At 45.7% G+C, this 20249-nt stretch overlaps 1 protein-coding gene across 1 annotated transcript in view; it reads left to right on the top strand.

The window, feature by feature from the left end:
• Positions 1 to 20249, top strand: part of acadl (acyl-CoA dehydrogenase long chain) — a gene marked incomplete at its 5' end in the record, with an annotated part of 159340 nt that overhangs the window by 15746 nt on the left and 123345 nt on the right. The window contains one exon of the mRNA XM_068036310.1: positions 6038 to 6175. Coding sequence (XP_067892411.1) covers positions 6038 to 6175 — 138 coding nt within the window. The remainder of the gene's footprint in view (positions 1 to 6037; positions 6176 to 20249) is intronic.

The raw sequence follows: 20249 nt of genomic DNA, 5'->3' as shown, positions 1-20249 counted from the left end.
TTTATAAATAGTCGTTTGGTAGTACAGAACCTGAGTGTTGCTGAAAATAGAGACATGTTGTCAAAGCTTTTCATCATGCACTCATCAGGACAACTCGCAAGAATACCAATGTAAGGGAAAGCAACAACTTTATACTGTATGAGAAGAGAGTGCTGATTGGTTGGCAAGTGGAATTTGATTGGTAGAGGCATTGCCATGGAGAATGCACCAATTTATGGTGACTGACAGTTAACTGCCAAGGTTTGTTTGAAATTTAAACCAGGCAGCTTGACTCTGATTGGTCAAGGCATTGCCCTGATGAATGAACCAGCGAATGGCTGTCACTTATTTTGTTTAGCTGAAACAGGCGCAATGTGTGTACATGTTTTTTCTATCTGCAAAGAACAGGGCCCTGTGTATTAATATATGTAGCTTCCAGTAAGTGCAAATGTGTCACACTGCAAGCCCGACTGGCAATCTTAATTTGGTTGTCAGCGTAATTATTTGCACACTGAGGATTATTTAGCAAATATTGTCCAATTGTGGAATCACATCTAATGTTGGACACTGTGTATTGAATTTTGCAAGCATGGGCTGGTTGGGTTGGGCCTGTTGGTAGGAGGTAGGATCTTGGCCATTGCGAACAGCGGAAGAGACATGTTTGATACGATCCGCCAGTTTTTGGGACACAAGGCCTATATACCTAGCATCGCATTGGCATTGAAATTCATATCTCACATTACTCATTTGTGTTATAGGCAGGATGTCTTTTTGGCTTGATGGCAGCATCCCATTAGTGGCGAACACCTTGTGATTCCTCGATTGGCTTGTTCATTTCTCAGGGCAATGTGTTGACCAATCAGAGTCAAGCTGCCTGGTTTAAATTTCAAACATAACTTGGCAGTTAACTTTCCGTCACCATAAATTGATGCATTCTCCATGGCAGCACCTCTACCAATCCGCACTCTCGTCTCATACAGTATTAAGTTGTTGCTTTCCCTTACATTGGTATTCTTGCGAGTTGTCCTGATGAGTGCAAGACGAAAAGCTTCGACAACATGGCAACATGGTCTCTATTTTCAGCAATACTCATTCAAATGTACTTCATTGGCCATGAAATGCTTTGGTACATTCTGAAGTTGTGAAAGTTGGTGAATAAATATAAATTCATTTATCTATTTCTGAGAAAGCAATTAAGTCTACTGTCTACAGTCAAAAGCAGCCTTGATGAACTGGCATCAATCTCTAACTTAGGGCTATGTTCCCTTGATGCATGCAGGGGTAGCGTTTCTGCTAGCTTTTGCCGTAAATCAGCACAAAAGATTACAGAATTTGATGTGAGGTACGTTCAGTGCAAATCTTTTTGTGCTGGTTTAAAAATCATGGCACTAGTAGCCAGCCCTGCCCACAGGACTGTTCACGCCCCAGTTTCCATTAAGTGCGCCGTTTGTGGGCTTTCAAGGAGGCCAATAAAATTAAGCTTTAGGCGCAAAGGCACAAACAGACACCTTTTAAAAGCTTTCAAATATTTTAAACGCTGTACATCAATAAGAGAAGCAAATGGTTCTGTATAATGTTTTGAAGTCATTTTCAGTTATTTAAAATAAAAACAAGAAATGCTGGAAATACTCAGCAGGTCTGGCAGCATCTGTGGAGAGAGAAGCAGAGTTAACGTTTCAAGTCAGTGACCCTTCTTCAGAACTGGCAAAGGTTAGAAATGTAATAGGTTTTAAGCAAATAAAGCGGGGGTGGGGCATGAGATATCAAAAGAGAAGGTGTTGATAGGACAAGGTCACAGAGAATTACTGACCAAAAGGTCATGGAACAAAGGTAGATGGTGTGTTAATGTCATGTTGAAAGGCAGACTGTAGCGTGCCAAATTGGTAAATGAGATGCTGTTCCTCGAGCCTGCGTCGATGTTCACTGGAACACTGCAGCAAGTCCAGGACAGAGATGTGGGCTTGAGAGCAGGGAGGTGTGTTGAAATGGCAAGCAACCGGAAGTTCGGGGTCCGATTAGGCACGTTACAGCCTGCCGGACTGAACATTGAGTTCAATAATTTCAGAGCATGACAGGCCCCTCCCTTTTATTTTCAGTTTTTTTTTTCGTTTTTCTTTATTTTTATTTTATTTTAGTTTCATCATTCATTTCTCTTACCTTGTGCCTGCCCGCTGTTTTTTTCATGTTTGTGCTTTGGGCCAGGGCTGTTCATTTTTCTATCCATTAACACCCTCTCTGCACTAATGCTTTGTCTTTCAACACACCATTAACGTACTGTTCGCCTTTGCTCCATGACCACCTTGTCAGTTATTCTCTGTGACCCTCTGTCCTATCAAGACCTTGCATTTTGTTATCTCTTGTCCCACCCCCACTATATTTGCTTAAAACCTATTAGATTTCTAACCTTTGCCAGTTCTGATGATGGCCTGAAACGTTAACTTTGCATCTCTCCCCAGATGCTGCCAGACCTGCTGAGTATTTCCAGCATTTCTTGTTTTTATTTCAGATTTCCAGCATCTGCAGTATTTTGCATTTATTTCAGTAATTTAAAGTCAAGTTACTCAGGTGGTGGAGTAGACACTTATTAAAATGCTTATTTTTTGTGACAAACCAATTTTAAAATGTATTAATAAAACTGCATGATGTTACTACTGCTAAATATATGAAAAGATGTATCTTAATGCAAGTAAAAAAATAAATAAGCATTTATGTTCTAATAGTCTGCCTGATTGCGTTGGCTTGTGGACGTCTTTTGAGTTTGTGTTTATGCAAATAAGTTTGAGCGGCAACTTGAATTATAATTTGCCTTTGGAAAAACAGTGCAATTGGCACCCAAAGTGGAAAGGACTGCCACTAACTTAAGAGCAAGACGTCAAAGCTGTCTTGTCTTCTACTGTCTTGTCCAATGGCATATCCTCACGAGGGGAACAGGGGATGATGCAGTTGCTGCAATTTCCTCAGTCCATGATCCAGAACTTTAATGTCAAAATCAATCTTCAGAGCTTCTTGCAATTTGTTAAGGGAGTCCTTTGTGAAAAATCTATGACCAGACACTGGTCATAGAGCCCATAACACTGTGGAGCGCACATGAATGTTATTGCAGTATGTGCTGTGTGAATGTCTTTGCAGCCTGAATGATGTGTTACTTGCCACATGCACTTTGTTGGGAGGGGGAGGGCGTGTGGTTGGTGGAGAGAGTGGGGCTACTGCTAGCAGGATCTCATGCCCAATAAACTCTTAGACCTGCCTCTCCACTGTACCATTTTCTAGTTCCAGTATTGTAATTCAAATTGTCTGGAACAGGCCTTATTTTTTTTGACTTTGCATCTGTGAGCTGAGGCTGAATTCTTGTATCCAAGAATACACTGGATACTGCAAAGACTATGGGCCCTGACAATATTCCGGCAATAGTACTGAAGACCTGTGCTCCAGAACTTGCCGCGCCCCTAGCCAAGCTGTTCCAGTACAGCTACAACACTGACATCTACCCGGCAAAGTGGAAAATTGCCCAGGTATGTCCTGTACACAAAAGGCAGGACAAGTCCAACCTGGCCAATTACCGCCCCATCAGCCTACTCTCAATCATCAGTAAAGTGATGGAACGTGTCATCAACAGTGCCATCAAGCGGCACTTGCTTAGCAATAACCTGCACAGTGGCGTTCAGTTTGGGTTCCGCCAGGGCCACTCAGCTCCTGACCTCATCACAGCCTTGGTTCAAACATGGACAAAAGAGCTGAACTCAAGAGGTGAGGTGAGACTGACCGCCCTTGACATCAAGGCAGCATTTGACCGAATATGGTATCAAGGAGCCCTAGCAAAACTGGAGTCAAAGGGAAAACTCTCCAGTGGTTGGAGTCATACCTAACGCAAAGGAAGATGGTTGTGATTGTTGGAGGTCAATCATCTGAGCTCCAGGACATCACTGCAGGAGTTCCTCAGGGTAGTGTCCTAGGCCCAACCATCTTCAGCTGCTTCATCAATGACCTTCCTTCAGTCATAATGTCAGAAGTGGGGATGTTCGCTGATGATTGCACAATGTTCAGCACCATTCGCGACCCCTCAGATACTGAAGCAGTCTGTGTAGAAATGCAGCAAGACTTGGACAATATTTAGGCTTGGGCTGATAAGTGATAAGTAACATTCGTGCCACACAAGTGCCAGGCAATGACCATCTCCAACAAGAGAGAATCTAACCATCTCCCTTTGACATTCAATGGCATCGCTGAATCCCCCACTATCAGCATCCTAGGGGCTACCATTGACCAGAAACTGAACTGGATTAGCCATATAAATACCTGGCTACAAGAGCAGGTCAGAGGCTAGGAATCCTGCAGCAAGTAACTCAGCTCCTGACTCCCCAAAGCCTGTTCACCATCTACAAGTCAGGAGTGTGATGGAATATTCCCCGTTTGCCTGGATGGGTGCAGCCCCAACAACGCTCAAGAAGCTCGACACCATCCAGGACAAAGCAGCCCGCTTGATTAGCACCCCATCCACAAACATTCACTCCCTTCAGCACCGACGCACAGTGGCAGCAGTGTGTACCATCTACAAGATGCAATGCAGAAATGCACCAAGGCTCCTTAAACAGCACCTTCCAAACCTGCGACCTCTACCAACTAGAAGGACAAGGGCAGCAAATGCATGGGAACACCATCACCTGCAAGATCCCCTCCAAGTCACACACCATCCTGACTTGGAACTATATCGCCATTCCTTCACTGTCGCTGGGTCAAAATCCTGGAACTCCCTTCCTAACAGCACTGTAGGTGTACCTACCCCACATGGACTGTAGCGGTTCAAGAAGGCAGCTCACCACCACCTTCCCGAGGGAAATTAGGGATGGGCAATGAATGCTGGTTTAGCATAAAAAAAGAGCAACGTGCTGCTCTTGCCATCTGCAACATCTTGCATATGCAATATTGACTCATACCATTTTTGTGAATGACAGTGAGATTAGACGTCATGCCCCTCTCCATTTCCAGGAAGCCTTTGATGCTTATTTCTGGACAGATGAGTTAATTGCAGCTGCAGTTGTGTTTGCCCTTATATGGGGGCCTTCACTGTTTGTGGTGTAGTTGTCATTGATTTCACCTTTGTTCTGTGTGGTTTGGATGATGTCAAGCCTACATGGCCTACTCCGGCTCCTATGTTCCTATGAGAAACACGGTGATTGTTCAACTGGGCGGCTTGCTAGACTAGTTCAGAGTCCACCATATAGTGAAAGACTGGAGTCATGTGTACACCAGACTGTGTAAAGGTGGCTGGTTCCTTTTCCTAATGGATAATAATGAACCATATGTATACCATATCACAATCTACTCCTTTTAAGCCTTCTTAAAAAACATTTTAGTGTTGGCTTATTTTGTACCTTTTTGTGATTTTTTTTTTCTGATATCATCTGTGGTTTGGGGAATGGTATAACCCACATCGGTAATGATGTTATGGTGCCTAGCCTTGATCTGAAAAGAGCATTTTCATGTCTAAGTTTGGATAAAGACCTTGGATCTAGTTTTTCTTGAGTGCAGCTGACGCCTTGTAGCTCGGAATTGTAGTGTTTGGAGTTGGATTAATATTGCCACGTGTTACCTATATCAGTTATGTGGCTGTTAAACCACTTCGGAAGTGTGAAAATGGCGTCAGAAGTCATAGAGTCATAATGCACAGAAGGAGGCCATTTGGCCCATTGGGTCCATGCTGGCTCTCTGTAGAGCAGTCCTGTCAGTCCCATTCTCCTGCTCTATCCCCATAGCCCTGCAAGTTTATTTCCCTCAAGTGCTTAATTTCCTTTTGAAATCATTAATAGTTTAGGTAAATTGGGATAACTAGATTTCTGGTATCAACATTAAGATCAAAGTGGTGAAATGTGACTCTGAGCAGGAAACACATTGTTTCATGTGAACTGCCATAAAACTAATAGTGGAGATGTCATTGCTCTGAGAATGAAAGCACAACAATCTAGTTGCACCAAACAAAATGCTGTAAATACACCCTGTATGTTTGGCACTGCCACTTGGAATCTGACGCCTCAGTACATGATAATTGTTATTGTTCCAGATGGGAGAAAGATGGCCAAGTGAGCAGAGAGATCTGGGAAAAGGCTGGACAGCAGGGTCTTTTGGGAGTCAATACACCTGAGGAACACGGCGGGATCGGTGGTGATATACTTTCTGCTGCTATCGTTTGGGAGGAACAGTAAGTACATTATATACAGCATAGCATGTGCAAGTGTTTTAGAATACAGAAATGTTTGCAAATATCTGTACCTAATTATTTTAAAATCATAGGTACTAATTTTAGTGTCTCTGCAAATTATTGGGCAACACTTGAGAGTCTGTGCACAAGTTTATTCCTGTGGTCTCCACATTAATATTTGTGTTTTTGTACTATGGAATTCACGTCAATGCCTGTGTAACAGTGCAAAAAGTGGCAATGTAACCTGGTGGGCAGTGAGATTTATCCAGATTTCTCTAACGAGAGTCTGCACAGACACAGTGAACCTTCTATGGTTCTAATGACCAAAGTGATCCCCAAGTATGCTGAAGCTAAGAGGAGTGAGATCACCCCCCAGAAGTGGTCTCCTTTTGCACAACTTAAGCTTCAGGCTGAGTGTAGGATAGCAACAGTTTTGCTGCAAAGCGAATCTTTAAAAGTTCCTAGCTGTTCTGTTTAGAGGGCCTAGGAGCTTTTAATGTTAGGAGGAATCCCACACCATCATTAAAAATTAATCAATACACCAACAGCGCTCCTTACTTCATTTGCATAGGCCATCTGTGGAAGGAATCATTAGGCGTGGCAAGCACACGCATGCAGTAAACACATGAATGGGGAAAAGTTACATTGTGCACTTATAGGCTGAAAAGAGTGGCCGATCCCAATGAGAAACAAAAATAAAAACAAAGTGCTGGGAAATACTCAGCAGGTCTGGCAGCATCTGTGGAGAGAGAAGCAGAGTTAACATTTGGAAAGGTCACAGACAGTATTTCCAGCACTTCTGTTTTTATTTCAGATTTCCAGCATCCGCAGTATTTTGCTTTTATCCCGTTGAGAAACATTTTGATTGGGAACACACATTGAGAATTTTGGTATATTCTATCCATTAAATGAATAGAAGTTCAAGGGAAGAGATTCCAAGATTGCATTCCTCTCAAGTGGATGTAAAAGATCCCATGGCACTATATTGAAGAGCAGGGGAGTTATCCCTGGTATCCTGGCCAATATTTATCCCTCAATGAACATCATAAAAAACAGATTATCTGTTCATTATCACATTGCTGTTTATGGGCGCTTGTTGTGTGCAAATTGTCAGCTGCGTTTCCTGCATTACAACAGTGACTACAATTCAAAAGTACTTTGGTTGGCTGTAAAGTGCTTTGAGACGTCCTATGGCTGTGAAAAGTATTATATAAATGCAAGTTTTTCCATTTTCCTCGAGGGTGAAGCTCAATTGCGACGTTGTAAAATTAACATGTCTTTTTACTTTTGAAAGGCGACTCTATCTTATTTCGGGCTTTGCCACCAGGAGCGCTCGTAATTGCTCTCTGCCCCCTTCCTAAACGTGTTACGTACAGCCCCAAGGGTGTTGACAGCCCTTCACCTCACCCAGATTTTCATTCGGAGCCAAGCTCAATCCTGTTTTCATCTGAAATCTGTACATGTGCACTTTCAGCAAGAGTTACTCTATAATCAGGAGTGGAGAACCAGTCTGATTTTTCTACTTTGTAGTCCATGACGTGAGCCTGCATGTGGCACCTCGAACACTCAATTGTGCTGGGCATACTGCCTTTGTATTAACTAAGTCATCAAGGAAGTGATTCTTCAAGTATTTTTGTTTTAAGCAGTGAGTACTGATGGCCTTGCGCAAATATTGTTTTGTAAGGTTACTGAACCTAATGGTGTGATCAAGTTGAATTTACACAAATGTAAGACACGCTAGATGTTGAATAATCTGACTTTATTACTATATTTTAATTCACCTCACTCATAACTGGGATCTGCGACTCCTTTAAAACAGTGGCGTAATAAAGCGAGAAAATGCTGGAATTTTCGCCACAGAGGCAGGAAACAGGAGCAGGGTTTGTTTCCGAGTCAGAAACCCGCCTCCAGTGGGAAACTGATTAAAGTTAAGATTTTTGCCTGGGTAGTCCCTTAATTAGTATAGAGATGTGTTTCCTGGCCTGTCGGAAGACCTTACACAAATCAATGATTCTCGGAAGACCGCCATCATCAACAACGAGCTCAGTAGACTCAATATGGACTTTGCAGCACTTCAGGAGACACGCTTCCCTGCGAGTGGATATCTAAGAGAGCAAGACTACACCTTCTTCTGGCAGGGTAGGGATCCTGAAGAACCAAGACAGCATGGAGTGGGCTTCACCATCAAAAACTCTTTGCTCAGCATGATAGAGCCACCTTAAAATGGCTTGGAACGCATACTGTCCATCCGACTGCTCACCGCCTCTGGTCCAGTACACCTACTCAGCATCTATGCTCCAACACTCTGCTCCCCACCTGAAGTTAAAGACCAGTTCTACGAGGAACTCCATAATATCATTAGTAGCATTCCTAATACTGAACATTTGTTCCTGCTGGGGGACTTTAATGCCAGGGTTGGGGCCGACCATGACTCATGGCCCTCCTGCCTTGGGTGCTATGGCATTGGAAGGATGAATGAGAATGGACAGAGACTGCTTGAGTTGTGTACCTATCACAACCTCTGCATCACCAGCTCGTTCTTTCATTCTAAACCCTGTCACCAGGTTTCATGGAGGCACCCAAGATAACGTCGTTGGCACCAGCTGGACCTCATCACAAGGCGAGCCTCTATAAACAGTGTCCAAATCACGCAGCTTCCACAGTGCGGACTGCGACACCGACCACTCCCTGGTGGGCAGCAAAGTTAGACTCCACCCAAAGAAGCTACATCACTCTAAGCAGAAGGGCCGCCCGCGCATCAACAATAACAGAATTTCTTATCCACAGCTGTTACATAAGTTTCTAAATTCACTTGAAAAAGCCCTTCAAAACACTCCTACTGGGGATGCAGAGACCAAGTGGGCCCACATCAGAGATGCCACCTATGACTCAGCAATGACCACCTATGGCAAATGTGAGAAGCAGAATGCAGACGGATTTCAATCTCACATTGAAGAGCTGGAACCTGTCAATGCTAAGCGCATTGCACTGTTGAACTACAAGAAAGCCCCCAGCAAGTTAACATCCTTAGCACTGAAAGTAGCCAGAAGCGCTGCACAAAGAACAGCCAGGCGCTGTGAAAATGACTACTGGCAACACCTATGCAGTCGTATTCAGCTGGTTGGCGACACCGGAAACATCAGAGGAACGTGTGATGGCATTAAGAGAGTTTTTGGGTCAACCATCAGGAAGATCGTCCCCTCCCCCCCAAGTCTAAATCAGGGAACACGATCACTGACCAACGCAAGCAAATGGACTGCTAGGTGGAGCACTACCTAGAACTGTACCCCAGGGAAAATGTTGTCACTGATACTGCCCTCAATGCAGCCCAGTCTCTGCCAGTCATGGATGAGCTGGATGAACAGCCAACAAAATTGGAACTCAGTGATGCCATTGATTCTCTAGCCAGTGGAAAAGCTCCTGGGAAGGATGGCATTACCCCTGAAATAATCAAGAGTGCCAAGCCTGCTATACTCTCAGCACTCCATGAACTGCTTTGCCTGTGCTGAGATGAGGGAGCAGTACCACAGGACATGCGCGATGCCAATGTCATCACCCTCTATAAGAACAAGGGTGACCGCGCTGAATGCAACAACTATCGTGGAATGTCCCTGCTCAGCATAGCGGGGAAAGCCTTCGCCCGAGTTGTTTTAAACAGACTTCAGAAGCTGGCTGAGCATGTCTGTCGTGAGGCAGAGTGTGGCTTCTGGGCAGAGAGATCCACCATTGACATGCTGTTCTCCCTTCGCCAGCTACAGGAGAAATGCCACAAACAACAGATGCCCCTCTACGTTGCTTTCATAGATGTCACCAAAGCCTTTGACCTCGTCAGCAGACGTGGTCTCTTCAGACTACTAGCAAAGATCGGTTGTCCACCAAAGCTACTAAGTATCATCACCTCATTCCATGACAATATAAAAGGCGCAATTCAGCATAGCGGTGCCTCATCATCCCTAACCCTTTCCTATCCTGAGTGGCGTGAAACAGGGCTGTGTTCTTGCACCTACACTGTTTGGGATCTTCTTCTCATTGCTGCTCTCACATGCATCCAAGTCTTCAGAAGAAGGAATTTTCCTCCACACAAGATCAGATGGCAGGTTGTTCAACCTTGCCCGTCTTAGAGCGAACACCAAAGTACAGAAGGTCCTGCTGCATTAACATCCCACACAGAAGACTGTCTGCAAAGACTCATCGACAGGATTGCGGCTGTCTGCAACGAATTTAGCCTAACCATCAGCCTCAAGAAAACAAATGTCATGGGACAGGACGTCAGAAATGCTCCGATCACGCTCTGGAAGTGGTTTAAGAGTTTACCTACCTAGGCTCAACTATCACCAGTAACCTGTCTCTCGATGCAGAAATCAACAAGCACATGGGAAAGGCGACTGACCAAGAGAGTGTGGGAAAATGGCGCACTGACACGGAACTCAAAAGTCCGAGTGTATCAAGCCTGTGTCCTCAGTACCTTGCTCTACGGCAGCGAGGCCTGGACAACGTACGTCAGCCAAGAGCGACGTCTCAATTCATTCCATCTTCGCTGCCTCTGGAGAATCCTTGGCATCAGGTGGCAGGACCGTATCTCCAATGCCGAAGTCCTCGTGGCGGCCAACATCCCCAGCATATACGCCTTACTGAGCCAGCGGCGCTTGAGATGGCTTGGCCATGTAATCCGCATGGAAGATGGCAGGATCCCCAAGGACGCATTGTACAGCGAGTTTGTCACTGGTATCAGACCCACCGGCCGTCCATGTCTCTGCTTTAAAGACATCTTCAAACGCGCCATGAAGTCCTGTGACATTGACCACAAGTCGTGGGAGTCAGTTGCCAGCGTTCGCCAGAGCTGGCGGGCAGCCATAAAGACAGGGCTAAAGAGTGGCGCGTCAAAGAGACTTAGCAGTTGGCAGGAAAAAAGACAGAAGCGCAAGGAGAGAACCAACTGTGTAACAGCCCCGACAACCAATTTTATCTGCAGCGCCTGTGGAAGAGTCTGTCACTCTAGAATTGGCCTTTATAGCCACTCCAGGTGCTGCTTCACAAACCACTGACCACCTCTAGGCGCTTACCCATTGTCTCTCGAGACAAGGAGACCAAAGAAAGAAAGAGAGAAGATCCAGTAGGGACAGAAACAGAGGTGGGTCAGATGAAATGTGGAGCTGATTTAAACTCTCCACACCAGCCATCGCTGAGGCTGTTGGTTGTCTTAAGGGAGAAATCTGCTGATTGTGCGAAAGCCTACCACAGTACCAGAATGAAGATGTCAGAGAGGATCTGGAGGTTTCATTGATGCTGACCTGGATATAATGCTGGAGGCTGTGAGGGAGAAGAGAAAGGTCCTGTTCCCGGAGCGTGGCAGGAAGAGGCCACCCGTCATGCAGTAGAGGCACCTCTCTGTACAGTGTCATCTCCCTCTGCCTCATCCTCTCACCTGCTCCTGCCCCTGCCCTGATGAGCTGTCCCCTTCCAGCGCATCACTGTCCTCAAGGTCCACACTTCTCTGGAGGGCCGTGTTATGGAGAGCACAGCAGACCATCATAATGACCGAGACCCTTGCAGGAGGGTATTGGAGGGTGCCACCTGATTGATCCAGGCACTGGAATCACATCTTCAGAAGCCCAGGTGCATTGATTGTATTGCCTTTGTGCCTCTGTCTGGAGCTCCCATAGAGGGGTGAGTAGACATGTCTTCAAGGGATATCACTTGTTACCTCGGATCCATCCACTTTGGGGTTGGAGTGAAAATCTGAGACAGCCTGGAGTGCCAGAGGGTGAAGGAATCATGACAGCTGCCAGGAAAGTGAAGGCACACTTGAAGCAAGCTCTTGTTGTGGTCGCACACCAGTTGAACGTTGAGGGAGTGGAAGCCCTTCCTCATGATGAATCTGCATGGGCAGCTGCTGGATGCCTTGATGGCCACATGGGTGCAATTGATGATGCCCTGCACCCAGCAGGAGCGGCGAAATCCAATACCCTCTGTCCCTGCAAGGCTCATCTGTACTGAAATGAATATACTGTCCATCTCTGGCAAAGAGGGCATCAGTGACCTGTGAGATGCAGTGGTGTGCAGCCGCTAGTGAGATGCCACTAAGGTCCACAGCTGATCCTTGGAAGGAGGCGGAAAGAAAGAGGTTCAAGGGCATCGTGACATTGAAGGCTACTGGCAGGGCATGGTGACCACTGCTGTGAGGTACGAGGTCTTTGGCGACAAGGTCACAGATGTCTGTGATGATCTGCTTGGAGAATTGCAGTCTCCTGCGGCACTGGATCTTAGTCATCTTCGGGTAGCTTCATCCTCGGCGGTAAATCCTGTGTTGTGAGTATGGCCTCTGTTGCCATCCTGCCCTTCTTTCCTCTCCCATGTCCTCCTGCTGCAAGGGGTTCTACCCTTCCTGTGGAGGGTGTTGCCCCCTCATCGCCACTGGGTGAAAATCTGACAGTTGTGCCCCTGTTGCCTGCTGCGGCCTTCCATTTGGACAGGTGGCTGCCCAGTTGTCCTTGGCAGCCTTGCCCCTGCTCTGTAACCCATTCTGTATCCACTTCCCTTCAGCAGATCTGCAACAGGCACCTCCTGAAATCCACGCGCCCTCTTTAAAATTCCACCCTTCCCCTCCAACATGCTGTTAATGAGGTTTTTAAATAATTAATTGCCCTCAGTGGGGAGAAGAGCCAGATCCCTGCCACCACAACCCCCCCCCCCCCACCCCCCCACCCCCACCCCCTCCACCTCCCCCCACAAACACCCAGCACCACCCTGGTTAACACTGCTGGTGCTGGGAACAGTCTCCTGAAACTGACACGCCGGCTGGTGCTGGTATTTACAGCCCCCACCGCCCGCCTCTGTTCCTGTCTTTGTGGTGGGGGAGCCAAAAATTAAGCCCAATATTTGTGGAGAGAGAAGCCAGGTTAAAGGTTTGGATATGGCCAGTAATTAGAACTGGAAGTTGAAAAATAATCCCAATGATTTTATCAGTATTTACTGTTTAAAGATGAAATATTCAAAAACCAATCAGAGCAAGATTGAAGTGCTTTAATCCTAATTCTCTGTAATCATCTGTTTTTTTTTTAACCCTTTGAGATTTATATAGCCTCCAGTCATTTGTGGTTAGTTCACTGGGTGACTTAAAAATGTCTGACCAGCCAGATCATTCTACAATGTTGTGCCTCTTGATTAGCTTAAAAAAATACCTGGGCTTTGCAACTGGGTTTAGCTCATCGAGGACTAAAACTTGTTGATCAGCAATGAGTGGAGAGTGGAAACAGATATTGTGCAATTATCTAAATAATGGTGCTTAAAATGTTGCTTCAAAAAGTAGTTCTGCTGTATAGCCTCAGGGTTTTGGTACTGTACAAACATCCTCCCACCAGCTGCTATTTATATTATCTGGCAGATTCTACAACAGAAAAAGAGCTGATAAAATCTTTTTAACTTTCAGTTTTTAAAAATCTAACTCACAAAATAACATGCATTTGCTCTGACTGCTGCATCTTCCCAGTCACTTGAAATGAGCCGGGCCAGGTGGTTGACGTTTCAGTAGGGGACTACTTTGGGAATAGTGATCACAATTCCGTAAGTTTTAGAATACTCATGGACAAAGACGAGAGTGGTCCTAAAGGAAGAGTGCTAAATTGGGGGAAGGCCAACTATACCAAAATTCGGCAGGAGCTGGGGAATGTAGATTGGGAGCAGCTGTTTGAAGGTAAATCCACATTTGATATGTGGGAGGCTTTTAAAGAGAGGTTGATTAGCGTGCAGGAGAGACATGTTCCTGTGAAAATGAGGGGTAGAAATGGCAAGATTAGGGAACCATGGATGACAGGTGAAATTGTGAGACTAGCTAAGAGGAAAAAGGAAGCATACATAAGGTCTAGGCGGCTGCAGAAAGACGAAGCTTTGAAAGAATATCGGGATTGTAGGCACAATCTGAAACGAGGAATTAAGAGGGCTAAAAGGGGTCATGAAATATCTTTAGCAAACAGGGTTAAGGAAAATCCCAAAGCCTTTTATTCATATATAAGGAGCAAGAGAGTAACTAGAGAAAGGATTGGCCCACTCAAGGACAAAGGAGGAAAGTTATGCGTGGAGTCAGAGAAAATGGGTGAGATTCTAAACGAGTACTTTGCATCGGTATTCACCGAGGAGAGGGACATGACGGATGTTGAGGTTAGGGATAGATGTTTGATTACTCTAGGTCAAGTCGGCATAAGGAGGGAGGAAGTGTTGGGTATTCTAAAAGGCATTAAGGTGGACAAGTCCCCAGGTCCGGATGGAATCTATCCCAGGTTACTGTGGGAAGCGAGAGAGGAAATAGTTGGGGCCTTAACAGATATCTTTGCAACATCCTTAAACACGGGTGAGGTCCCGGAGGACTGGAGAATTGCTAATGTTGTCCCCTTGTTTAAGAAGGGTAGCAGGGATAATCCAGGTAATTATAGACCGGTGAGCCTGACGTCAGTGGTAGGGAAGCTGCTGGAGAAGATACTGAGGGATAGGATCTATTCCCATCTGGAAGAAAATGGGCTTATCAGTGATAGGCAACATGGTTTTGTGCAGGGAAGGTCATGTCTTACCAACTTAATAGAATTCTTTGAGGAAGTGACAAAGTGATTGATGAGGGAAGGGCTGTAGATGTCATATACATGGACTTCAGTAAGGCGTTTGATAAGGTTCCCCATGGTAGGCTGATGGAGAAAGTGAAGGCGCATGGGGTCCAAGGTGTACTAGCTAGATGGATAAAGAACTGGCTGGGCAACAGGAGACAGAGAGTAGCAGTGGAAGGGAGTTTCTCAAAATGGAGACGTGTGACCAGTGGTGTTCCACAGGGATCCGTGCTGGGACCACTGTTGTTTGTGATATACATAAATGATTTGGAGGAAAGTATAGGTGGTCTGATTAGCAAGTTTGCAGACGACACTAAGATTGGTGGAGTAGCAGATACTGAAGGAGACTGTCAGAGAATACAGCAGAATGTAGATAGACTGGAGAGTTGGGCAGAAAAATGGCAGATGGAGTTCAATCAGGGCAAATGCGAGGTGATGCATTTTGGAAGATCCAATTCAAGAGTGAACTACACAGTAAATGGAAAAGTCCTGGGGAAAATTGATGTACAGAGAGATTTGGGTGTTCAGGTCCATTGTTCCCTGAAGGTGACAACGCAGGTCAATAGAGTGGTCAAGAAGGCATACGGCATGCTTTCCTTCATCGGACGGGGTATTGAGTACAAGAGTTGGCAGGTCATGTTACAGTTGTATAGGACTTTGGTTCGGCCACATTTGGAATACTGCGTGCAGTTCTGGTCGCCACATTACCAAAAGGATGTGGATGCTTTGGAGAGGGTGCAGAGGAGATTCACCAGGATGTTGCCTGGTATGGAGGGCGCTAGCTATGAAGAGAGGTTGAGTAGATTAGGATTATTTTCATTAGAAAGACGGAGGTTGAGGGGGGACCTGATTGAGGTGTACAAAATCATGAGAGGTATAGACAGAGTGGATAGCAAGAAGCTTTTTCCCAGAGTGGGGGATTCAATTACAAGGGGACACGAGTTCAAAGTGAAAGGGGAAAAGTTTAGGGGGGATATGCGTGGAAATGTCTTTACGCAGAGGGTGGTGGGTGCATGGAACGCTTTGCCAGCAGAGGTGGTAGATGCGGGCACGATAGCGTCTTTTAAGATGTATCTAGACAGATACATGAATGGGCAGGAAGTAAAGAGATACAGACCCTTAGAAAATAGGCGACATGTTTAGATAGAGGATCTGGATCGGCGCAGGCTTGGAGGGCCGAAGGGCCTGTTCCTGTGCTGTAATTTTCTTTGTTCTTTGTTCTTTGAAAGATATGAACAGTACTACAAAGACAGAATTGTTTCACAGCTTGTACAGATGGTTTGATGGCCTACTGGTAACCAAAAGCCATGGTCGTCCCTTGAGGTGCTTTTTTTGGTGGCTCTTTAACCAATACAACAGCAACTTGCATTTATGTAGCATATTTAACGTAGTAAAACATCCGGGACAAAACTTGATACTGAGACACGTGAGATTAGGACAGTTGACCAAAAGCTTGGCCAAAGAGGTAGGTTTCAAGGAGCGTCTCAAAGGAGGAAAGAGAGGCGAGAGGTTTATAGCAGGAATTCCAGAGCTTGGGGCCTAAGCAGCTAAAGGCATGACTGCCGATGGTGGAATGATGAAAATTAGGGATGAGCAAGAGGCCAAAATTGGTGGAGCTTGTTGGGTTGCAGGGCTGGAGGAGGTTACAGAGATAGGGCAGGGTGAGGTGAGACCATGGAGGCATTTGAATACAAGGATGAGAATTTTAAAACCAAGGCGTTGCAGAACCTGGGGTTACTGTAGGTCTGCAAGCATAGGGATGATAGGTGTACGGGACTTGGAGTGAGTTATAATATGGGCAAAAGAGTTTTAAATAAGCTGAAGTGGTAATTGGGAGACCGACCAGGAATACATTCGAGAAGTCAAGTCCAAGGTAGAAAAGGCATGGAGATGAGGGTTTCAATAGCAGATGGCCACCTGAAGGCAGCAGCACCACCTCAGTTAATTTATCACACTGCCATCAAAGCTGGGATGCAGTGCAGTCGAGTGAATACACAGCAAGAAAAGAAGTTTGACTCTAAAGTATAATACTTACATTACAAGTAATGTAAAATAAAACATAGGTGAAATCCCAGGCCAGATGACATGCTAAGCAGAAGTAGTTTCTGTTAAACTTTGTTTAAAATTGCTAAAATAATGGATTTTGTAATAGAAGAGCAAATTCACTCATCCTACACTCTCACAGAGGAGCTGTGCTTAAAGGGATTCCATATCAGAGAATTGTCATGATAGTGCCATAGGGCCTCTTCCTACACTCAAAGAGTTGTGAATCTTTGGAATTCTCTACCCCACAGGGTTGTGGATGCTCCATCATTGAATACATTTAAGGCTGGGACAGATAGATCTTTGGTCTCGCAGGAAATGAAGGGAATGTGGGGAGCCGGCAGGAAAGTGGAATTGAAGCCCAAGATCAGCCGTGATCATATTGAATGGTGAAGCAGGCTCGATGGGCCATACTTCTCCTACTTCTTGTTCTTGTGTTCCTGATCTGCTGCCACACTGGGACCAATGCAGCATTAAATTGCCTACCAATATTATTGGACTAATGAAACTTCCTGACATTTAAAAGCACTATTGGTGTAATATTTGGGGATTTTCAACATCATGGCATGAATTAAAATCTTTAATCTATAAAAGAAATGGTACAACCATTGTTCAAGATTATTTCCCGCTGCTGCTCTTGTCATAAGGATTGAAAGGATTATGGAGGTCAAGGGTCCACATGGCTGTATGTAGGGACATGCTATATGCATGTTAAAAGGGTGGTCAGGGAGGCAAGGAGAGACCAGGGGAAAAAGCTTGGATGCACACAAAGAATAACAGTAAGAAATTCCTGCTGTCTTGTAACGGTAAAAGAGCAGAGAAGAGATGAAAATCTAAAAAAGTTGCTAACAGGGCTGCAACCAGGAATGAGCTCAAGATTGTTAATATACAGAGTAGTTTCTTCCTTCAAGGGTTCATTCACTATAAGAAACATACCTTCCCTAAATAGAGTTAGCCCAAATAAAATTTTGAACTTTGAAATTGTGGATCAGGTCCTAGTCGGGCTAAGTGGACACAAAATAAATAAATCCCCAGGGTTGTGATGCTATTTACCCCAGAGTACTGAAGGACACAAGGTAGCCATTTATGAGTGACTCAAAAAGGATGACTAAACAGACCCAGGCAACCACAGAATCAAGTGTCAGTCGGTAGTATTTGAACAAGTCCTTGAGTAGGGCTTTAATCCAAACCTTCTGGTACAAATCCAGGTAAAATAATGGGGCTGCTTATCAGGAGTAAACCTGTATCGTAACCTAACGAGCAGCAGCCAACATGAATACTAAAGGAGAAAATCATGCCTTGAATTTTTTTGAGGAATTGATGTCTGGAATGTTGACTTCTAAAAGTATTTAACTATGCATCACACAAAAGGTTACTGGTTAAGCTTGAAGCAGTAGGGATTTGGGGTAAGGTTAGGGAATGAATAAGAAATTAGCCCAGGGTGTTAATTGTATATCAGTTGTGCATTTAATTGTATGCAGGTGGTGGGCTTTAACCGAGGATTCACTTGTGTTAAAAGAATGAAACTGGTGCTTGGGTTAGGAGGTGCATCTTTGTCATGTGTATCTCTGTAAATAAAAACTTATAAAAGTGTGTAAAGATTAGCTTCCTGGAAGTGAACAGTCATTGCTGGATAATGAGGAGAGGTGTTGCTGCTGATCCTGCTGTTCCTGTGGCCTGGAGGAGAGAGAGCGAGAGTGAATAACCCTAGAAGGAGGGAGCTTTTCAAGTTGTTTTGCTGCTGACTCCCCATATCGGGAGGGGGCAAGAGGAAGAGAGAACAACTAGAATTACCATCATCTGTTTCGGAGGAGGGAGAGGGCGAGAGACCAACTTTCACAGCAAGCGGTGTGTACTTGGTGCACTTTTTCGATTAAAAACTTTTACATGTAGGTGGGGTGGGGGAGGGGGGGGCGTGCGGAGGCTACAAGGCAAATACTGGAAGATCGTGAGAGGGGTGAGTGCACGTGTGTGCTCCTGACAATTGTCCAGGCTGCACATGCAACCCCATCCCAGTGCTTCTCCATTGCGTGGCCTGGGCCAGCTGGAGCTGCCCGGGTGAGGTTTTCTTCAATCCTATCAATAGGACCTGGTGGAGGACTGTGCCTGTGCAGATTTGGCTGCCCCAGGTGAAGACATCTCCTCCCCACTACCAGGAAGATCACTCCCAGAGACTTAGTAATCTCCAGAAGGTGCACCCATCCATCCACCAAGCCTGACTTTAAATGGTGACCCTATCCTGTAACCTTCTTCTTTCCATCTTTTTTCTTTCTCTGTCCCTTTCCCTCTTTGAGACGGAGCTGACGCAACCTTCGGTCTCCTCACTAATTATTGTTATATTTCAGAACTGCACAGAAGGGAGGTAGACACTCTTCGATACCAATTTAAGGGAGTAATGATTTTTCTTTTCCAATGCCCTTCTATGCAGATGAAGACTGTCATCAGGAACATCAGGGTGAGACTTTGGGTGGATATAGCTCACAAAACTTCAATGTCAACTCCATCTTTGCTGATGCCGGGGTCTGTAAGGAGCTGCATGGGAGTGGCTGCCTCTGCTGCTCCCACTGCTCCTGCAGTCCCATCACCATTCTTATTGCTAAAAAGCATGGGGTAAAGAGCTACACTCACCTCAATATGATAGTCAAGGTGTGCGTCAAAGCCATGGCTGGGATTGTCAGCCCTTCAGCCATCGTAGTCACCTCGAAAATGTATGGGAAGGCTGTCCTCTTTCTGAAGACTCAGTGGGTGGTGCACCTGGCCCTCGAGAGGGGGCTCATGGTGGTCAGGACTTTACTGCCACCGTGCAGCGGATCGTCACCTCAAACGTCCCGCCCTTTATCTCAGGTGGCTGCTCTTCCTCAACTGGGGGAGGTGAGGTCAGGGATAGTGTCGATCCCACTTGGTTTCAGACAGACCAGCCTCTGGTATGTCATTGTTGTCTTCCAGCGCCAAGTCTTTGTTTCCTCCTCCTGTGCCATCTCAGAGGGCATGTTCTTGATACAGCACTGGGGGCAACCTACTGTGTCTTTGGATGCTGGATGGTGTGCAGTGCCATGCCTGTAAGGAAGTGGGGCAGATACGAAAAAGCTGCCCCTCCTCCTGGGCCACCAAAACAACCCAGGCGGCCGAGGTTGGCATGGCAACCCCAGTCCCATTCCTTGGGCATGCAGTCAGCAATCGGTGGCCAACTGCGGCCATCAACATTTGTGGGTGGTGGGGGATAACGTCCACGTGGAAGGAAGGCACAGAGAAAAGCTAAGCACCTTGAGGCAAGCCCCCTGGATTGCGTGAGTGATCCTGTGCCTGCATGTGTCCCCGTACTCTTTTTGGTGGATCTTTCACATCCTACAGTCGAGCTTGAGTGCGGGTGTGAGGGAGGCAGTGGAGCCAGAAGCCTTGACAGACATGGCGTTCTACCTCCCTGGAAAAGAACAAGA

The sequence above is a fragment of the Heterodontus francisci genome, chromosome 7 (genome assembly GCF_036365525.1).
Source record: "Heterodontus francisci isolate sHetFra1 chromosome 7, sHetFra1.hap1, whole genome shotgun sequence".
Taxonomy (NCBI): Eukaryota; Metazoa; Chordata; class Chondrichthyes; order Heterodontiformes; family Heterodontidae; genus Heterodontus; species Heterodontus francisci.
The sequence above is the reverse complement of the archived record's forward strand: the minus strand, read 5'-3'. Positions and strand labels throughout refer to the sequence as shown.